Genomic DNA, 19,431 nt, shown 5'->3' with positions numbered 1-19,431 from the left:
CGTTTGACGTTTTGACGTTTCGTTTTGGCGGGAAATAATTTTAAGTTTTCGGACGAGCAGTACAAGGAATAAAAAGCCGTAAAGCCTGCAGTGATAGCGTTTTGAATGCGAATCGAAATGTATTGTTGACAGTGATGGTGGAATCGGCCAGTTGAAGATTGCCTCAGTTATTGCTCTGGCAATAACTTGGATTTATTAGTTCCAGTAACTTAAAGTAAGTTTATTTACTTTTCGGATTAGAAAAAACTTATAAAGAATAGGACAGTGAAGCTTTTTATGAAATAGTAGACTTAATTACCTTATCATTAACGTACGTGCGAATTTTTTACAAAAGAAATCTAAAAACTGTGTTTGTATATTAAAAGAAAAATGTATATTTGTTGGTATAGGTGTATTTACCTATAAAATTAAATAACAATAGATATTTAAAAGATAATGAGACATTGGAAGTTAAACTAATGTATTTATTGATGTATGAAAATTAGTGTCTTTCTTTAATACAAACTTATTTTGTCATCGCCCAACAAACACCCTCGGTCTCTGAAAAAGAAAAACAAAATTATTTAAAATAATATATATGTATATTATATTAATAACAATAAGATTCATAAGAATAATCCTTATTGCTTACTATTATAATTGTATTTATAATATGGGAAAACTAGCAAGTCTTCATACAAAAAACTTCAACGCACTATTGGTAGCGCTACGCTACGAAATTTAACTTTACTATAACTCGTAGCAAAGTAATCGAAATAGAATCAGAATCAGAATCTTTATTTGCGTATAAACATGGCATGACATGTCGTATACGATTCTTATAGGTGTTTCTTAGTACAAACAGTCTGTTACAATATTTACATGATGAGACAAAAACATCATGTAAATATCCGAGTAATCTACTAGCCAAAGTCAACTCATATTTATAAAAATAACTAGATAAATAAATGTATTGAAAAACGTTTAGTTTCACATAAACATTAAAAAATGCATTAAAGAACAATAAACAATTTTCACCAAAATTTATTTATCCGTTTACAAAGTTGTATAGTTAATCGAACACCTCTATGTAAACTCTACCCTATTAATATTAACTTCGACTGTCACCAAAAGAAGGTACCTATACGCAACGCTAACTAAAAAGCTTATAATAAAAAATTAAAGTTTAAAAAACTAAAAACACGCTCCTAATTACTGCACTAAAAGGCAAGATCCTAGACATCATCTAGCACTAAAGTGCTCGAAAAGACAAATTCAAAGAACCCAAACTCGATGCGATTCCGCTGTTTCGTTTAGGAGTTCCTATGGCCACGTTCCAGTCCCATCATAAGACCATCTCGATGGTACCATAATATTGTATTGTCATCTAATCTACATATAATTGCCAAGTTTCATGATGATACAAGAATTAAAAGTGCGTGTATTTTAGATTCTTAGATTCCATTACATAGTTACATACACCACAACCTAAGAAAAGCGTGTTAAAAAGTATAGTTCCAAAATACTGAACTGTCCTATCCATGACATTGACAGTGGGGCGCCACCGTCAATACCGGATCGCTGGTTCCGATTTTTGCCATGTTGGAAACCATATAGTTGAACGATGGTAGCGCCCCCCTGTCATTGAGTTTGGTGGGACAGTTCAGCGTGGGTCATCTATATCATTGTATTTGAGAGAGATCTGTCACGGCAAAAATAGCTTATGTCACTGAAGAAAAACTTTGATGAAAGAATTTTCAAACAAACTCGCAAACTTCACATAATATTCGTGTGTAGAAATTAAAACACCTAGATAACATAGTAATATTATTAAAAAAAAAGGGTAATAGGTTTACCAGATGCAAAGTTTACCCAGGTAAAAAAAGGTAATCTAAATGTCATAATCTGACTGTCAAGTTTAAAATAAAGTATGTATTTCCTGACAGCCGCCTGGCTCGGTAGAGTCGGTAGTTTCCATACACCGTTAAAGTTGTATAGCCTGACCAGGAACATAAAAACCCTCGCCATGTTGCGGAAAACTAATGGTACTAATTTCTTTTAATGGCAACAGTAACTGAAAACTTCATTGACATGTCACCTTGCATGTCAGTCTATTGCTGTCAAAGTGTAAACAAACTTTATTTTAAATGTGCGCAATTGGTTTTATGAATTAAATTGCTAAAATATTTTTATAGTCGTGAAAGAAAAGTGGTTCACAATGTGTTAAAGTATTTGTCGAAGAGAAATACTAAGGGTTCGGACAATATTTTCATTGAATAATGTTTCCGACAAAGGTTGTCAAATTGACTGACATGTTTATCGTATAGTACAGTCCACTATGAAAATTAGCTGTGGTTTGTTTCAACTACCTATTTTTAAAATTTTGTCACGTTCTAAGTGTTGAATTTTATGGGATTGGGAAAGAAGTACCGAGTTTGAAGCGTTCATGAGCAGACATTGCAGTTGAATATTCAAGTTCTGAATTTGATTATTGATGAATAATAAAATAAATCTACTAGCTCGATTGATGGTTTCATTTAATTTATAAATCAGGTTACCTATACTAATATTTTTTCGTTAATTTATGAAAATATCAAATTAGCCCGTAATCCTGAATCCTGATACATAAAGTTAGCCTATTAATTTAACACAGGTACGACTGTACTCAGTGTTGCACTATCAAATGCAATTGAGGCGCCTCTATGCCAGGGTTTTTATGTTCCTGGTCAGGCTATAAGTTCAATGACGGGTTAGGGCTATGGTTATTTATTTATCTCAAAACGCGGTAGTTGACATCACTATATTAGTAATCTGTGCCACTATTCACTTGACACGTTTTACGAGCTTTTAAGACTTTCCCATAGATTTCTTAAAGAAGTAACTCTTAAGAACACTAGTTTGTGAACTCAGTTCACTGTGTATTTATTGATTTCTAAGCTATTATCGAATTTGACATCATTTGAAAACAAACTCTGTTTTCAGAGATAGAAGAGCGTTTTAGCGTAGTGTACTATTCAAAGTAGCAAAGTTGCATAGTAAATGCGATAGTTGAAACAATTAGGCTGAGTTGCACCATCTTCCTTTAATTGTGACAAACGTCAAAAATCTGTTAAACTCCATACAAAAAAACACCGGTTATCGTAATAGTTACCGTTAAAGTTAGGTGTTAAGTTAATTAACAAAGCAATACTTACGTTCAATTTTCTCGATCTTGTCGTAGTTGTACTAAAAGTGGTAGTTTCGGTACTTGTAACAGTTGAAATATGAGGTTGTATTTCTTCTGTTGTTTCTTCTACTGCCACACTTCTAGACGGTTCTTCTGTTTGACCGTCTGTGATCAATTTTAATGCTAAAGTAGAGTCATTTGATTTGTCATCATTATTTTCTTCTAAATGTGTGTTTTCTTCTCTTATTGTATTCTGTGTGACATTGTTATCATCTTCCATTATTGTATTGTTAACGATAGTAAATATACCTGGAGTGGTGTTAATTTGGTGGTCTATCGAAGTATCTACCGATTGTGTTTCAGTTACATTTTTGTCTACACTTTTGTCTATATTATTCGTCGTGGTTTTCGTAGTTGAAGTTCGTGTAGGAACAACATTCGTTGGAAAACCTGATGTATTGAATTTCAATGATTTCGGTTTAAGTTCTTCAGTAGGAGGCTTGTTCTTAATCTTTGTTGTATCTTCCTTATTTGATATTGTCTTATACACTCTTTCCTTGGTATTAATTGGATTACTTGTAGTTATTGTATTGTAAAATGTGTTTGATATCTTTTTATATTTCGTTGAAATTTTGAACGAATCTTGTTCTTTTTTAACTCTCTCGCTAAGTATTTTTTTGAATTCTTCTAAAGTTAGATACGCATTTGGTATTTTAGATTCTACCGGATTATTGATATAAATTATGGGATCTGTATCAGATCGTAGTACTTCTTTAATGATAAGATTATGTTTCTTAAATCCATTAACTTCTTTCAGTCGTTCAACGTGAATGTTGTATTCTTTGTTATTTTTAAAGAGTCGGCGTTGTGATGATGAAGGTTCTAAATTAAAAAATAAGTAACTGTTAACGGTGTATTAATGTGATCTAATATGACGTGGGTTAAACCTTTTACGCATACCTATGTTTTAATTAAAAATAGAACGTTAATTCCCTTTTGAAAAATGTACAGTAGGTAACTCCGAATCGCTTAAATAGCACTAATCCCATTTAAAAATAGTAGAATTATAAAAACACATTCAAAAATTATGTTTTAGACCTATATTTATAGCAAATTTTATGTTAGATATGGAGATCCGGGAAAGCTAGCTCATAGAGCATCATAATCGTAGAAAAATCTGGGTGTAAATGTAGTAATCTTAAAAATTATATTATTGAAAGATTAAACCCAAGTTACCACTGTTCACAGCGTCTCTATACATCGTATACAGTTCATTCACCAGCTCATCATTAACAAATCCCAACACATTATCCACATATAATAAACCAAATACTAAATAAGCAACTCTCAGTCCATCGCAACGGGTTTCACACATGTTTTTCAAAAACAACTATGCGAATGGATTGGCGCTCTAACGCATGAACGCATCGGCGAAATTTAATTCAGATTAACCATGTTGTTGAATTATTTTTGTGCACGCACACACAAAAGAATACGTATGGAAATGTTGACTAGATTTTTAAATAATGTAACATTTATACAGGGTGTTGATTTCAATCCTCGCCATATTTAGGGAGTTGATTAAGTAGCTTATTCTGATCACGAATCAGTAAAAAAAATTACTTCGAAAAAAATTCAAAACGAACTTTAACTTTAGTTAATCGAAGAAAAATTACTACATATTTACATTACCTACTTTACGTGGGGCTTCATAAGGCTATCCGACATGATCCGCGTAGCTCGATGGGTGAAATCAACACCCTGTATTTATGAGACATTTGCCTTTAATATAAACATAGTTCTTGCAACTCACGAAGGCGAGTGAGCTTTACTTGTGTGTGTACATGCACATAACGATAGTGTAATAAGTATGTCTATCAAAACGTTTGAAAAACAAACAGTAGCGAGACACCACACTGTAAATCTCACTCGCCTTCGTGAATTGCAACAATTATACTTCACTAGCTTTTACCCGCAGATTCACCTGCGTGAATTTCTGTGGTTTGCTTTGCTTAGGTACTATAATGTGGCTCTAATGGTGAAAGAATTTTGAAGCCTGTCCAGTAGTTTTTGAGTTGTTACAAAAATATAAATCATTCCCCTAAGTATGATTATGTTACTACTATCTATCAACTATCAATAACTAGCTAGAGGAACAATAATTGACTATTATTTATATTAACTAAATACTTACCTACAATTTATTTGACTGGGCACTTTAATTAGAAACCTGCACCGATATCAAAACTTGACTGTTTGTGTGCATTTTCAAAAAAATTTATGAGCCAATAGTGTACTTGACGTCATTTACATAAGTTACTTCTTGATGAGTCGATTAATTTCAAAGTCGACTGTAAACGAATTGAGCTTCTAAGGGCTTTGAATATTTATATGTCTTGATATCTAGTATAGATCTACTTTTCTTTATACACGGTGTTACTTTGCATTCTTCATATCACACAAATCAGTAAAAAAACAATGCCCTAAAATTTAGTTTTTTCAACTTAAGTATTTAATTTTTACTTTATCGACAATCTTCTTTATTTTTAAATATCTAGTGGAGTTTTTTTTATTTATGACACTTTTGTAAAAAGCCGCCCACTGTTTATTCCAATTGCGCCCGTTGAATGTGCGAGACAAAATTGGTTTACTTCTATTTGTATTGCAAAACTAAATTTACTAAAAACTCAGTGTGCTTTCTTTACGGGAGTCTCTTCTTTATCTAAAATAATATGTATTGTACTTTTATTTCTTTAAATATGGCAAGGATGCAAATTAACAACCTGTACGTTTTATCTGGGAATTAATTGTTTATTAATCGCAAAATCTTCCTACGAAAAAAACCCTTTTTTTCGTGTCAGACCGAATTAAACGCGAGCGAATCCGCGGTCAAAAACCAGTACTGTACACACTTGTGCGCTCGAATTAATTCATTTAATAAAATATAATACAATACGTTTTCCCAGCAATCATAAAGCGTATTTCGTGCTACAAAATAAAATTATTACAAATTGCACTCGTTCATATTTCAATGAACATTCGTTGAATTAAATTAAATTAATAAAATATCGGTTCGTCGTTAATTACTTGGTTCGGTAATACCGGTAATATTTATTCCGCTTATTATTAAGTTTTATTTCCGAATAATTTCAATGTATACAGGGTGTAAAAATGTACCATGGATCTCGAATTTTGGTCTTCCGAGGAAACTCTTTGCCGGTATCTCACTTTTATTTTTGAGATAAATCATAAATGCATGGTCTTATAATGTTTAAGTAGTAAGTTTCTAAATAATACAGTTTTATATTTTTAGGAAAAAATATCGAAATAATTTTTAACTATCAAAATTTCCAAAAATATAAAGTTTCCTAGTTAAAGTACCAAAAGTATATTTAAGATGTAGAAAATACGTAATTTTCCGTTTAGGTTATTTATACCCACATTATTTCACATAACAGTATGGTTTTTAACCAATTAAAATAAATAAATAAATATCCTTGGGACATTTTGCACATTTTGCTTTTAGTCCCAAACTAAGCAAAGCTTGTACTATGGGTACTAGACAACGGATACGGACAAACATACTGAAATACTTTTTTTTTTGTAAATATATCAGTGTAGTAACACGTTCAATGTAGTAACACCCAGACCTATCACAGAAATTAAAATTCATCATTTCAATTTCTGCCCGGCCGGACATTAAAGAAAGCTAGCTCAAGACGAGATAAACGACGAGTTTACCCAATATTTCCGTAGCTCAGTGATCAGAGCAGTAAGCTGGCACAGGAATGGTCGTGGGTTCACTTTCCACCTCAAGCAATCGATATTTCTGACTTTAAATAAATCCCACTTACCCGCAGGCCGCCACCATAGAAGAGTACGGCGTGTACACCATGCTGCCGGCGCAGCAGCTGCCGCCGATCACGCCGTGGCCGCCCGACGGCAGCCTGCTGGACCGCATGGACGACCTGGCGCACAAAGGTAAAGGTAATGGTGACTGCCATTTTACCTTTCTTACTGGTTACGGTCGGTCTGAGTTCATTGAATTCAGATTACAGTTGTTATTGTTGCCGCTACTTATTTGTCGGTAATAAAGTGCTAACTGAAAAAGTACATTCATATTGCGATACTTAGGGCATATCCGATGGGGCCCAGTTGAAGTGAAGTCCGGTTAAGTCATTTCGCGCCTTAGAGTAAAAACCTGTGTAAAATAAGTAATTTTCCCGAACCGAAATACATAACATGCATAAAATGCATTCTCGAGGGTTTCACTCTAAGGCGACGATTTATAATTCGTTCTAAGAGCGAAACGACTTTTAAGAGGCCAAAGAGAAATTATAAGGACCAACCTGCATCTTAATACAAACAGCACGTCTCAAATTCACTCAAACGCTTTTGGTGCAATTTCTAATGACCTAAAATAGGCCTAGAATGTCCAGATTTTTTATGAGACCAAAGCCTTTCCAATACAAAACACATTGTTTCTCGCACATTTCGTAATAGTGTGAACCTTTAGTTAGAGCCAAACGACCGACCGTTGCCGGCAGAATCGGATGTAATTATCGTAGTTTATAAAATAGTTCAATTATTTATTACAACATCTCGATTCTCGACCAATGACGCCTAATTTACGTTACATAATTTACGCTGCGCCGTCCATTTTTGAACGATTAGGCGAAATCATTACCTACTATTTATTATGATTATTATTTCTCTTACTTGTACACATTTATAATTATCAACTAACTCAAGTTTTGTGTTCTCGATTGAATTAAGGCTAATATTAAACTTCTACGAACAAGGCTGTATTCAGGCTAAATAATTAACTTTATATTTTGCATAAATGATTTTCAGGCAACATGTAAGTTACTACGAAAATAATTGCTTTACAATATCCATTGATTCAAAAAGTCAACTATCTAAAAATACACCGTAGACACATTAATTAATTTCATTCCACACATCTACGTTCACAAATCCACACCCAACCATGAACCAATCCCCCTAACCCATAATCAAATGTAATTGATGAAACTACAAGTTAATGGAACACACCATAATTTAGCAATAAGTGGTTCGAATACATATTATTAGGACCAAGAGGCCCTCAATGAGGCGTAGCAGCCCTCGTCCCGGCCCCGACGCGCTCGGTTGAATCAATACTTTCCCTATAATAACTCACACATACACTTTTCTGTCTTGGTTATCAGGCAGTTGAAGACACGTTCAGGCATCGCACTTCTCGACTTTTCTTTTTTTTTTTTAGTATTAGTTTAGTTCATTGATTTAGCTAGTTTGAAAGAAAGCAATATTTATTTATTTTCATCGAAAGTAAATAATATACAGTATTATTGGCATCTTTGTAATACATACGAGTACGAGTACTTACGAGTAAATTATCAAACAGTATCAATGAATTAATATAATCTTACTCATAATAGCACATTAATAGTCCTTGACATCTGAAACATCCACACTGTAAGTCTAAGGCTTTGTTGCACCACCTAACGTTGACCGCAACTATAACGAAAACCGGTGTATTTTGAATGGAGTTTGACAGATTTGACGTTTGTCAAGGTTAAAGTAAGATGGTGCAACTCAGCCTAAGACATTTTCATCCAAAATGCCACAACTAAAAACGAGAACACAATTTTTTATAACTTTGAGGTTTGACCCCTAGGTACCTATATCCTCATGTGAAAAATAATGTCTATATTTTAGCAAGCAAAAAGTCTGTCTACCTCATGACTTTATTTTTAACACAATTTTAGATGGACCCAACTTTTTGCTTACCATAATTTGTAACCTAAAGCTTTTTCATGTTGAAAATTAATACACAGACGCACTATTTCTTTCTCCCCATTAACTTGTTAAATAAGATTGTTTAATTTTATTATGTTTCTTTAGTCATTAAAGTCCCTAAAGTCTGAATAAGAAGTAAGGTACCTTACTCCTCACTCAGATCACAGCACAGCACACTAACGTTACGTTACGCCGCTCGTTCAATCCCCAAACCTGTTGCATTAGCAAGTCTATGTGTCAATTGCTAAAAGACGTGATTAATTGGAGTAAGCAGACTTATGATGCGGCAGGTCACAGCGGCGTTAATCAGCTCGGCGGCGTGTTTGTAGGAGGGCGGCCGCTGCCGGACTCCACGCGGCAGAAGATCGTGGAGCTGGCGCACTCGGGCGCGCGGCCGTGCGACATCTCCCGCATCCTGCAGGTCTCCAACGGCTGCGTGTCCAAGATCCTCGGCAGGTCAGTCGCTTGAACATGTCCTACATACAGGCCGCTGCCGGACTCCACGCGGCAGAAGATCGTGGAGCTGGCGCACTCGGGCGCGCGGCCGTGCGACATCTCCCGCATCCTGCAGGTCTCCAACGGCTGCGTGTCCAAGATCCTCGGCAGGTCAGTCGCTTGAACATGTCCTACATACAGGCCGCTGCCGGACTCCACGCGGCAGAAGATCGTGGAGCTGGCGCACTCGGGCGCGCGGCCGTGCGACATCTCCCGCATCCTGCAGGTCTCCAACGGCTGCGTGTCCAAGATCCTCGGCAGGTCAGTCGCTTGAACACATCCTTTTTACTCCAATAATACCTAGACAGCTACTTCGTGGAGCTAGAGCTCTTCGGAGCCCCTCCATGTGATGACAGCCGAATCCTGCTGGTTCCCAACGTCAGCGTGTCCAAGATCCTGGATAGGTCAGTCACTTGAACACGACCCTCTCATAAAGATATTATACAGACCCAGGCAGCTCCGTTACAACGAGGATCATCGTGAAGCTAGCATACGCAGGAGTCCAGTTATGACGTCAGCTGCATTCTGCGGGACTCTAACGGTTGCGTTTCCAAGATCCTCGGCAGGTCAGTCACTTGAACACATCCCTTTCTTACCCACTATTTAGCAGTTGGATCTCAGCGAAGTTAATGGAGCTAAATCTCTTAGGGGAAATCTATATTTAGCTGTATAAACAGTCAGTCTTTTTTTACAAATAATAAACATAAACTACGTCTGACATCAAAGTCTTTTCAAGAACCATCTCGAACAAGTGAAGTAAACAATCAATTTCATTATCTTGTAAATCGGAACTATTTCCAAAGGCCCGAATAGCTGGCCTAACCGCAAATATTACCCAGCAACATTATACTGAACCATCCCAAAAATGCAGTCGGTAACTTATCCAGCGCCTAACTGGTCCTGACCACAGGATCTTGTGCAGAGCAAAACCACATATTGATCGACCAGTCTAATAAGAACTCGCCCCTAGCAGACATTACTTCACCAACTAGTTCAGACTACATGGCTCAAAATCCAACATACGTAGATCTTTAAACCAATGACAAGCGTATGTCGACACGTGTCAGGATAAAATGGCGTCTGAACTAGACAGCCAAGGTGATGATGAAGGTTGGTCTTGTATGACAAGTAATCTGAGAAGTCTATTTTTGAGATTTGAGACGGAGAATGTCTATTAGTTTTTGTATTTGCGGTCGATACAATACCGAGTTGCGACAATGAAAAGTTGTCTCCAAACCGCTAGATTTACTATCGTTGGATAAAAAACCAATCAAATATCTGGGTCACCTGCTCATTAAAAACTTGCCTTAGGCAGCGGTTCCGTATGTTTTGATTGATTTCCGCGGCTAAGGCAAAAAACACAGCATAAATATAAAAAAAAAAATAAAGGACTAATACTCGTAACTCGGTTTTAATACCATTTGTAGGTATTAGACAAGTAGTTAAGCTCAGCGATGAGAGCAGTCTCCAGCCCAGGTTTGTAAGCGAAAGGTCGTGGGTTCCAATTAATTTTCTCGACATGTTTAGCATTTTAAATGCGAAACTTGTAATAACTACTTACTTTAACCTATATAGATTTTGTGTCGTTTACGGAAAAATAAGAAATCTCAATAAAAATAAAGAGATTAAGTATGACGCATACAAAAAAGTTGTCTGCGCAACCTATTTTTAAACGTAAACTTTAAAAAGCCCGTATAAAACAGCTGGCAAATAATATCACTTCTTATTTTCCTGGACTCGAACCTGATACCATCGCGCAGAAACCCAACACTCGGCCACCCCCGCGCCTAAAGGCATCATGATACGCCGAGTGGCGACTGGTTGTAAGCCTATACTTATGAAGATCGCAACAAAATTTAAAATATTAATGTGTTTGTTTGTGAGATAAATAAATACAATGGCGTTTATTTCGTACGTCGGTGACGTCGCTTAGTACAAACGACATCAACGAACTGTTGACCAATATAATTGTTAGATCGATTTTCTTTTTGGAGCTGGATTCGATTCTCAGGTAGATCACATTTTACAAATCGCCAGACTTTGTCCTTATTTAATACAACTTACATAGTTGACAAAAAATTAACAGATTTTTCGATTGAAAACATTAACAGTCGCAGATAGAAATTGAACCCACGAACTATTTCTTCCTGACTTCTCGGGTCACTGAGCTACTGTAACAATTTTATTTAGACACTCACATCTACTATTGTGGTAAGTTTAAATATTTTTGTTTATCTGTAAACTGGATTAGATAGTTTAAAATCATCACAAAAAAGGTAAGTTTCACTTTATTTCTAGTTATAGGTAATCTTGCTTGGTACTTTTAGTATCAATTTTTAAATTAAATAACCTCTGCTCAGCCAATTTATAGACTTGCGAAGGGAGCCATAAGTGCACGTCACGGTGAGTTTCACACACGAGAGATCCACTGATTCTGGTATAGTATTCTGCTGAGTAACAGTGACAAACATGATTTACTAGATTTTGCTGTGCGTTTAATCTTCTGTCTGTATTCTAAAGTCTATGTAAGTAACACTTAAAGCTTACTAATGTGAATTCCCATCTTTATGGCTTTTTGAATGCACTGTTCAAAAGTCAGATTTTAAAAGACCGATTAACTTTCCCATTTTCGTTTCGGGTTCAAAAAACCTCAATTTAGCCCAGACCTCAACCTTCACTGGTTTGTTTTTATTTACAGTGAAAAAAATATTAAAAAAGTAAAGTCATTTCAAAGCTATTACATTTTTACACCATTTTTTAAAGTCAAATTAAAGAATTGAACTGAAAGTCTTTAAAACGTTTAAAGACCTCCCAAATGCAGTAAAAGCCAAGAAGTACCTGACCAGTCGTTTCTTCCAGGTACTACGAGACGGGGTCCATCAGGCCACGGGCCATCGGCGGGTCGAAGCCTAGAGTGGCCACGGCCGAGGTGGTCAGCAAGATCGCGCAGTACAAGCGGGAATGCCCATCCATCTTCGCGTGGGAGATCAGGGACCGCCTCCTCAGTGAAGGAGTCTGCACGTCCGATAACATACCTAGTGTGAGTACAGCTTTATGATTGTTACTATTACTGTGCAGCTTAGGTGAAAGTTTCATTCATTACAGTGTCCTCTTCTGACCTTAACTAACCGGAGACCACAATGGTCTTCAAAAGAGAGCGTACGAATTTGGATCTCTAGTGGTTATATTAATACTAGCGGCCGCCTTCGACTTCGTGCGCATGGACTCCGTTTTACCCCCTTAGGGTCAAAATCCCGTCTTAGTGAGCACCGATCTAAATGGTTCCATGCAAAATTTGAGACTCCTAGCACTTGTAGTTTCTGAGATTTTGTGATCATTGAGTCAGTCAGTAACCTTTGGCTTATGTAGGTTATTTTCAAATTATTTCCACGGGTAGTTATGGCTGTATAACAAAATTTGCCATCTCTTCATTAAAATATATTTACAGGCTTTTAGAGACCACCGTTATCTGCTATTGGACGAATCAAAACTTAAACTTGCATCAATTAAATAGACGTAAAAAGGCGTAAGTACACAGCATAATGCGATTACAGCGACAACTTTATGACGGTTACGTAAAATGCCGAATAGTTTTTTTATCACGCACTAAAATGACACCGTTTTATCGGAAATCCTTCGTCGTCATCCGCGAAACACCTTTTTAAAAGTATATGCACATAAAAGCAAAGCAGTAAAACACAATAGATGCCGTATCTATAGCAGCTATAGCGGTATATGTTCGTCTTATCGCGCCACTATACAGCCTCCCCACCCCTTCGTGGCAAAACAATATGACGTTATAACTTTTTTCTTCATTTTTTCCCCTTTTTGAATACGGGGCCGCTCCCTTCTGGGACATCCTTTAGTCGTCGATACGTCTTTCTTTGCACAGGGTGATGTTTTTTCAATGGATTTTTTGAGCTCTGTAGAGTGTATTGAGTAGTCCCTATAAAGGTTTTTGAGACTTAAGTTTAGGTTGAAGCTTTAAGCTTCGAATAAGCTTATCTATGCTACTTATTATATGTCAAGTGTGAGTATGGTTCTCTATCCTACCTTAAAAGCGTGACGTAATTATTTATTTTATAGTCTGATAGCACATCAAATTAAACACTGGGGTATCTTATTTAGTTGTAGAAGGAGCTATTTTGCAACAAAAATGTAAAATAAAGTCTGATATGCTGTCGACCATACGGGTGATGTAAGAAATGTGATAAAATAAAGTTACCGCGTTACTAGAAACTTCTTCTCTATCTTTTTATTACGAAGACATGCTTATTTTAAGATAAAGTCTGAACATTGGCATAACAACTAAAAATCTCAAAATATCTCAGGCATTTTAAGAGCTCCAATAAAAATTAACGTACCGAAAGCTGAATAACCGTGACTCTACAAAAACGTCTACTTTACGATTCGCCTTAAGGGATATTAAACACCCTTTTACTATGTCTTTGGACATAAATTAATTAGAACCACGCGCCATCATCCTGTCTGTGACATTTAAAAAGAACGCCAAGTATTCACCGAAGATATCGGCGAAAAACATAAAACCGAAACAGAGGGAAATCTAGAAACGAGACGGCCATACCCAATTGTAATGAGTGCGAAAGAGTTAGTCGGTTATCTCTTTTTTCGTCTCCGAGGGGGAGAGCGGGCGATTTTGACACGGCATGAATAAAGAAAATATGAAGGCTTTTGTTACCGTAAAAATTCCTGTACAGTGGATAAAGTCTTTAAGTTATCAGCGGGGAGCTTGGGGCGCTTATGTACCTACATAAACAGGTGAGGGATGAGCGCGGTAGGGTTGCTGCTTAAATTAATAACGGCAAGGATATAATATAAGTTTCTAAGAATTATTCGTAAAATCATAAACCGCAAGGTTCAGCCTGTAATTCCTATAATATCTAACTAGATATTGTTGCAGAACTCTTTTTCCTAGGTCACGATATTATATTTTTTGCCTCAAGCAGATTGACAATGCTAACTTAGGAAGGCTAAAGAAGTCTTGACTTAATTAAGACACACTGACATAATTAACAACACATATTCGGGCTCACTAAAATAACATTTGATTTACGTGTCCTTGTATGTAGACTTTAGTCACTTTCATTATTTGCAAAAAATATACATGTAACACATTGTTCTCCATCTGACAACCCTGTGTGTTGATATACATCATATATGGCGGTATCTGTCTGTGTTTACGATATGTAGAGGCACTTATATTGTTTTAAGGGTTGTGAAGAGGTTGAATATATTAACGTCTGCGCCCCGTCTGATTTCATTACGAGCGATGAGTGAAAACCCCGATGATAATGTGTGTGTACAGTTGCACAAAAAATCTTATATCGGATTAAAATTAGGAACAATAGGTCTCAAATGCGACATTTTAAACATTTATTGTCAGTCTGAGGACCTAAATTTAAATCAAAAGTCCGAATGTTTAAAATTCCTAGATTAAACTAAGCACTCGAGTGGTATAAATAAATTAATACTAAAGTTTAATGCATTGATACAAAAAGACCGGAGGATAACTTATAAATAATAATTGCACGGATCTTAATATAATCTTAAATTGTATCACTGTAAACGAAGATCGAAATCTTCTTGTTTATCTAAAATAGTTAAGAACGGACTAAAACTCGATGTCGACAGCTACTAAAACTAAACTGGACTAACTGGTATTAGGGAACGTTCAAATACCTACCTACAGTCTACACAAACTGTAACAAAGTTTTAATAAATAAAATTATGCAAATAACCTGCATAATTTTATTCCAATTCAAAGTCACGGAACCCTTCCTTCGCGGGAATATTAACGTTTATCCGCATATTTACCCCTAAAGAAGCGCGAAAGATTTTAAAGTATAAAGGGTATGAGTTTTTGAGCGCGGCTGTACACTAATGGATGGGATCGAGCTAGGAAAATGAATTTTCAGGATCAATTTTGATATAGACTGGTTGATGGATTTGTCAACCAAAGGAAGGTTTTCTAGTATCATTTAATATCATGATATAATACGATCACGATCATGATGAAATAAGAATAAACAATGATGTCATTTTAAACCTAATTTTCTCGCAGGTAGCATAACAAATTACAAAATAGAGAAGCTGTTAAAAATACGTTTTAGTCGATTTGTTGATAGAGAGATGCCACACTTTGTTTTATGATTTTTATAGGTAAGTATAATCAGTGTCTTAGAAAAATAATAATATGGAAGCAGCTAATTTAATACTTCAAAAGTGTAACAATAACGACTTAACCGTTAAGCCTTTACTTACTGTAACGATCCTTAACTAAAACTAGTTACGCCAACCCTAATAACTATTCATACGTCCCTACCTTTTCAAATCCATTCGATACTATAACCAGTGGTTATCGTAACAAAGTTTAATTTCGGTTAAAATAAAGAAAGTGCGGTAAGAGGGTGCATGCTCGTAGTTGCGGCAGGGTCATATCGCATAGAACATGCGTTCCCGTTGCAAATCACTTCCGGGCCACTAAATCCAGGGCAAATTAATGCATTTAGCACGCTCCGGGCTGGGGATGACAACTTTATTTCATTGTGTCGCGATATTTTCTTGTCACTTAGCGCTGACGGGCGCGGGACCATTTTTTTGGCAGACCGGGGCTGGGTGACGTCCCGATGCTGTGACGAATGCTGGGACTAGAGGTCGGATATTTTATTGATATAGACGTAATAAATGTCAATCTCCTTGCACGTAAAACTGACCCCTGATGTAGTCCCCAGAAAACTTAGTGTAGGCAGACCCCACTCGGTGGACCTATGACCTAGTGAAGTTTGCGAGAAGCGCCTGGATACGAGTAGTGAACGAGAAACAACAATACATCGAAAAACCATACATGTTGTATTTATAGTGGGGGCCTAAAAAACAAAGTGTTTTAAAATCACGTAAAAAATACTAGCTAAGAAAGAAGAGAAAATGAACAGGAGTCCCACATTCATTTTCAGTGTTGTATCGTCTAAATATTAAACTGATTAAAATTTCTATTATGTCAAGTTTGTTTAAACTTGGATGGCAATAATAACCTAATAAGGGTGATGTAGGTTGTTTTAATATAAATTCCCAAACAATCGAGATCGTATCTCAATAATCGCGTCAATAAACAGCCCGTTCAGTGCGCCGATTTAAAATATCATTACGAATCATATCGACGGATCTCACGGGCTCTATCTAGCATCGCAGCAACAAATTGTAACAAAGGACTGCGCCAAAGAAGATTATCGGACGCGACGCGTGGCGCGCACGTGGCCCGAGCGTGGCCGAGATAGTCGCATCTACCCTATCACGCCGCACACAACGCAAAACCTACTCTATCCCCTCACACAAAAACACATTTTCTTCTAACAGAAAATTCAAAGAAAAGTCACATCCGTCCGCAAGCAAATGCAAACCGTAACACCCAAAATTTAGGTCAGCTTATTAATTGGATTGCGAAACTATGAAAGTTACTCAAAACTAAGAAGTGTTGGAGAGAAATTAATACCACAATTCTGAGGATTTAAGGCTTACATTGATGTCGAGTGTAATCGGAAGAGCAAATGCAGTTGTCCGTCACGAGTGGTTAATTCTGTTGTCACTCGCAACTTCGCCCGGGGACGTTTATTTTGCATATTGCGTTTGTTGCGACTCTGGATTAGTTATAAAAATAAGTGGCTACTGAGTGGAGACCTTTAATGTACACCCAAGCAATGAACACAAACACTTATTATGTGTCTAAACATTATGAACTTGGAAATTAAATCCAAGTCGTTAAGTTTGATTAACTATTTCGCTACGCTCTACTTTTACATTTAAAAAAGCAACTAATTTTCTGTATAGACTGTAATAGGCTTAGTACCTAATTTGGAAAAACCATAAGCAGTGAAAGTCAAGATGAAAATGAAAAACAAACCATTAGGGCCCTCGCCCACGGCGACTTTTTGTAGCGATGCAGTCACGCTGCTGTAACGCGTCAGTAGGTAGCGCCTTGGTATCACTTCTGTAGTGCGTTGCAAATGCAACTACGATGCTATCGCTTGTTTACGAAACGCGCGACAAAAAGTCTCCGTGGGCGAGGGCCCTTATACATTTTCTCAGCCCTATGTACGTACAGACGACATAAATTTCCAAAATTACTCCTAACAACAAAATAAGATGCTGTTTCCGATTCTCGACTAGATTTTCCGGAAATAATTTCAATAGATTTAAACATACCTAAGCAATAAGCATAGGCCAAAGTCACTTACTTTCATATCAAAGACTATCTACTTTCCTTTTCCATTCTAATTTTTGAAGTGCAATATCAGCTATGACAGTTTAAAAAATCTCCGATCAGCAAAATATGTTCGCATTATACCAAATAACTGTTCTTTAAACAACGTTAAAAGTTTGGGGGCGCCACTCAAGCGCAAGTAAGTGAGCCAACACGTGCGCGTAAGCCGGCGCACGCAATTTTTGTATTATTATGTATTTCATTATAGTTAAGAACGAGTTTTAGCACCGTTATGGAGTGTTTTATTATTTTTTGCTGGCGATATTTTTGAGCGTGATTTCACGCGGATTTTCTTATGCACGTGCTGGTGATAGAGTTTTGGACACCTGATGGAAGTTTTATTGTGTCAAATAAAACATAATATACAAAATTCAATAAGTAATAACTAGTTTATGAATATCTTATACCTAACGAATTTGACAATCAATGGCGAGCTGCTATCGGTGGTGCTTCTTTTCAACATTGGGTCAAACTACCCCAAAGTCGTGTTGGTAGAATTGTATCGGGGCGTGAAAAGAACATTATAAAACCGTAAAGAGGTAACTAACTAAAACTAAAAATATTTTGGTTAATAATTAATCATCATTCAGTTTACATAATAAAATGTTAACAAAACTAAAAGCCATATTTGCAAACATTTTCGGAATTAACCACTTGGCTCTCCTACGTTCCCAAACAGTACAAATTGCGTATGTGTTCTAATCCCGGGTCCTCCTCCCGAATCAACTCTACACTCATCCCTCGTACAGACACCATAAAAGACAGATTAAAATGCCGAATCATCAACATACACCAGATTATGTGTAATAATTGGGAGTTACACCACCAATAAATTGACATTAATTGATTGATTTTTAAATATGAGCTCTAATAGCAAAAAATTGCATTAAATTTATAATTATTTAATGCAATTTTTTTTTTTGTTGTTTATTTTGTATAATTGAATGCCCCTACGTACAAAAAGGCGCCCACTGAAAATCAGTGTCTTGGTCAACGGGCCAAGACGTTACTGAGTGGGTGGCCTTTTTGACAACTTTATTATTATTTTTTCCTTTTTTCTTTCTCCTTTTTGATGTTTGTGTTCTAAAATGAATGTATCTATTTTCTACTATTGTTGTTGTCAAATAAAGATTTTCTTTCTTTCTTTCTTTCTTTCTTTCTTAATAGAGTTTTCTTGTAGATTTAGTATAGCAGATGTGTGTGACGCCACACATTATTATGTATACCTATTGATTTCAAATCAACTAAATATTAATTTTGCAGCTCGTAATTACCTCACCTTCTGCTTCCGTCTTTCATGACCAAGCTTACTGAAGCTTACCTACAATAAGCATAGGTACATAACATCATCTAACATTTGGTATCATCATTTATCTCCAAATGATTTTATCACTAACCGAATTTGCAACCATTACTTGCACAGGTGCACTAACAAATGCTTTATCATTTACATTAATTCCATTGCCACATTCATACTTTCACTATGACCCTTGTGGTACAAAGTTTGTCAACAAAAACTCTTTTTATACGCGAAAATTGAACAATACATTTATTTGCTGTCCATACCCACCCCCTACACGGTGTATTAAATGGCGATAAGATCTTGTATCGGATAAGATAGTAATTATAACAAGTTGTTCGCAGCATGGGGCGCCATATTAAATCTGGATTTAGCTTATTGCCACAGCAAATTGATCCATCAGTTTGTAAT

General features: G+C 36.2%; 1 protein-coding gene and 1 long non-coding RNA gene across 2 annotated transcripts in view; one reads left to right on the top strand and one right to left on the bottom strand.

Annotated features, from left to right (window-relative positions):
• Positions 1-372: 372 nt before the first annotated feature.
• On the bottom strand, positions 373-4,604 carry LOC135081279 (uncharacterized). The gene is made up of 3 exons (XR_010259170.1): positions 4,382-4,604; positions 3,174-4,027; positions 373-540 (listed from the first exon to the last, which is right to left on the bottom strand). It is a non-coding gene; the product is annotated as an uncharacterized LOC135081279 (long non-coding RNA).
• A 2,329-nt stretch (positions 4,605-6,933) lies between these two features.
• The window catches only part of LOC135081338 (paired box protein Pax-6-like), a 60,089-nt gene continuing 47,591 nt past the window's right edge, over positions 6,934-19,431 (top strand). Inside the window, exons 1-4 of the mRNA XM_063976056.1 lie at positions 6,934-6,939; positions 7,006-7,126; positions 9,199-9,403; positions 12,302-12,482. Coding sequence (XP_063832126.1) covers positions 6,934-6,939; positions 7,006-7,126; positions 9,199-9,403; positions 12,302-12,482 — 513 coding nt within the window. The remainder of the gene's footprint in view (positions 6,940-7,005; positions 7,127-9,198; positions 9,404-12,301; positions 12,483-19,431) is intronic.

Source organism: Ostrinia nubilalis, chromosome 19 (assembly GCF_963855985.1).
Source record: "Ostrinia nubilalis chromosome 19, ilOstNubi1.1, whole genome shotgun sequence".
Taxonomy (NCBI): Eukaryota; Metazoa; Arthropoda; class Insecta; order Lepidoptera; family Crambidae; genus Ostrinia; species Ostrinia nubilalis.
The sequence above is the reverse complement of the archived record's forward strand: the minus strand, read 5'-3'. Positions and strand labels throughout refer to the sequence as shown.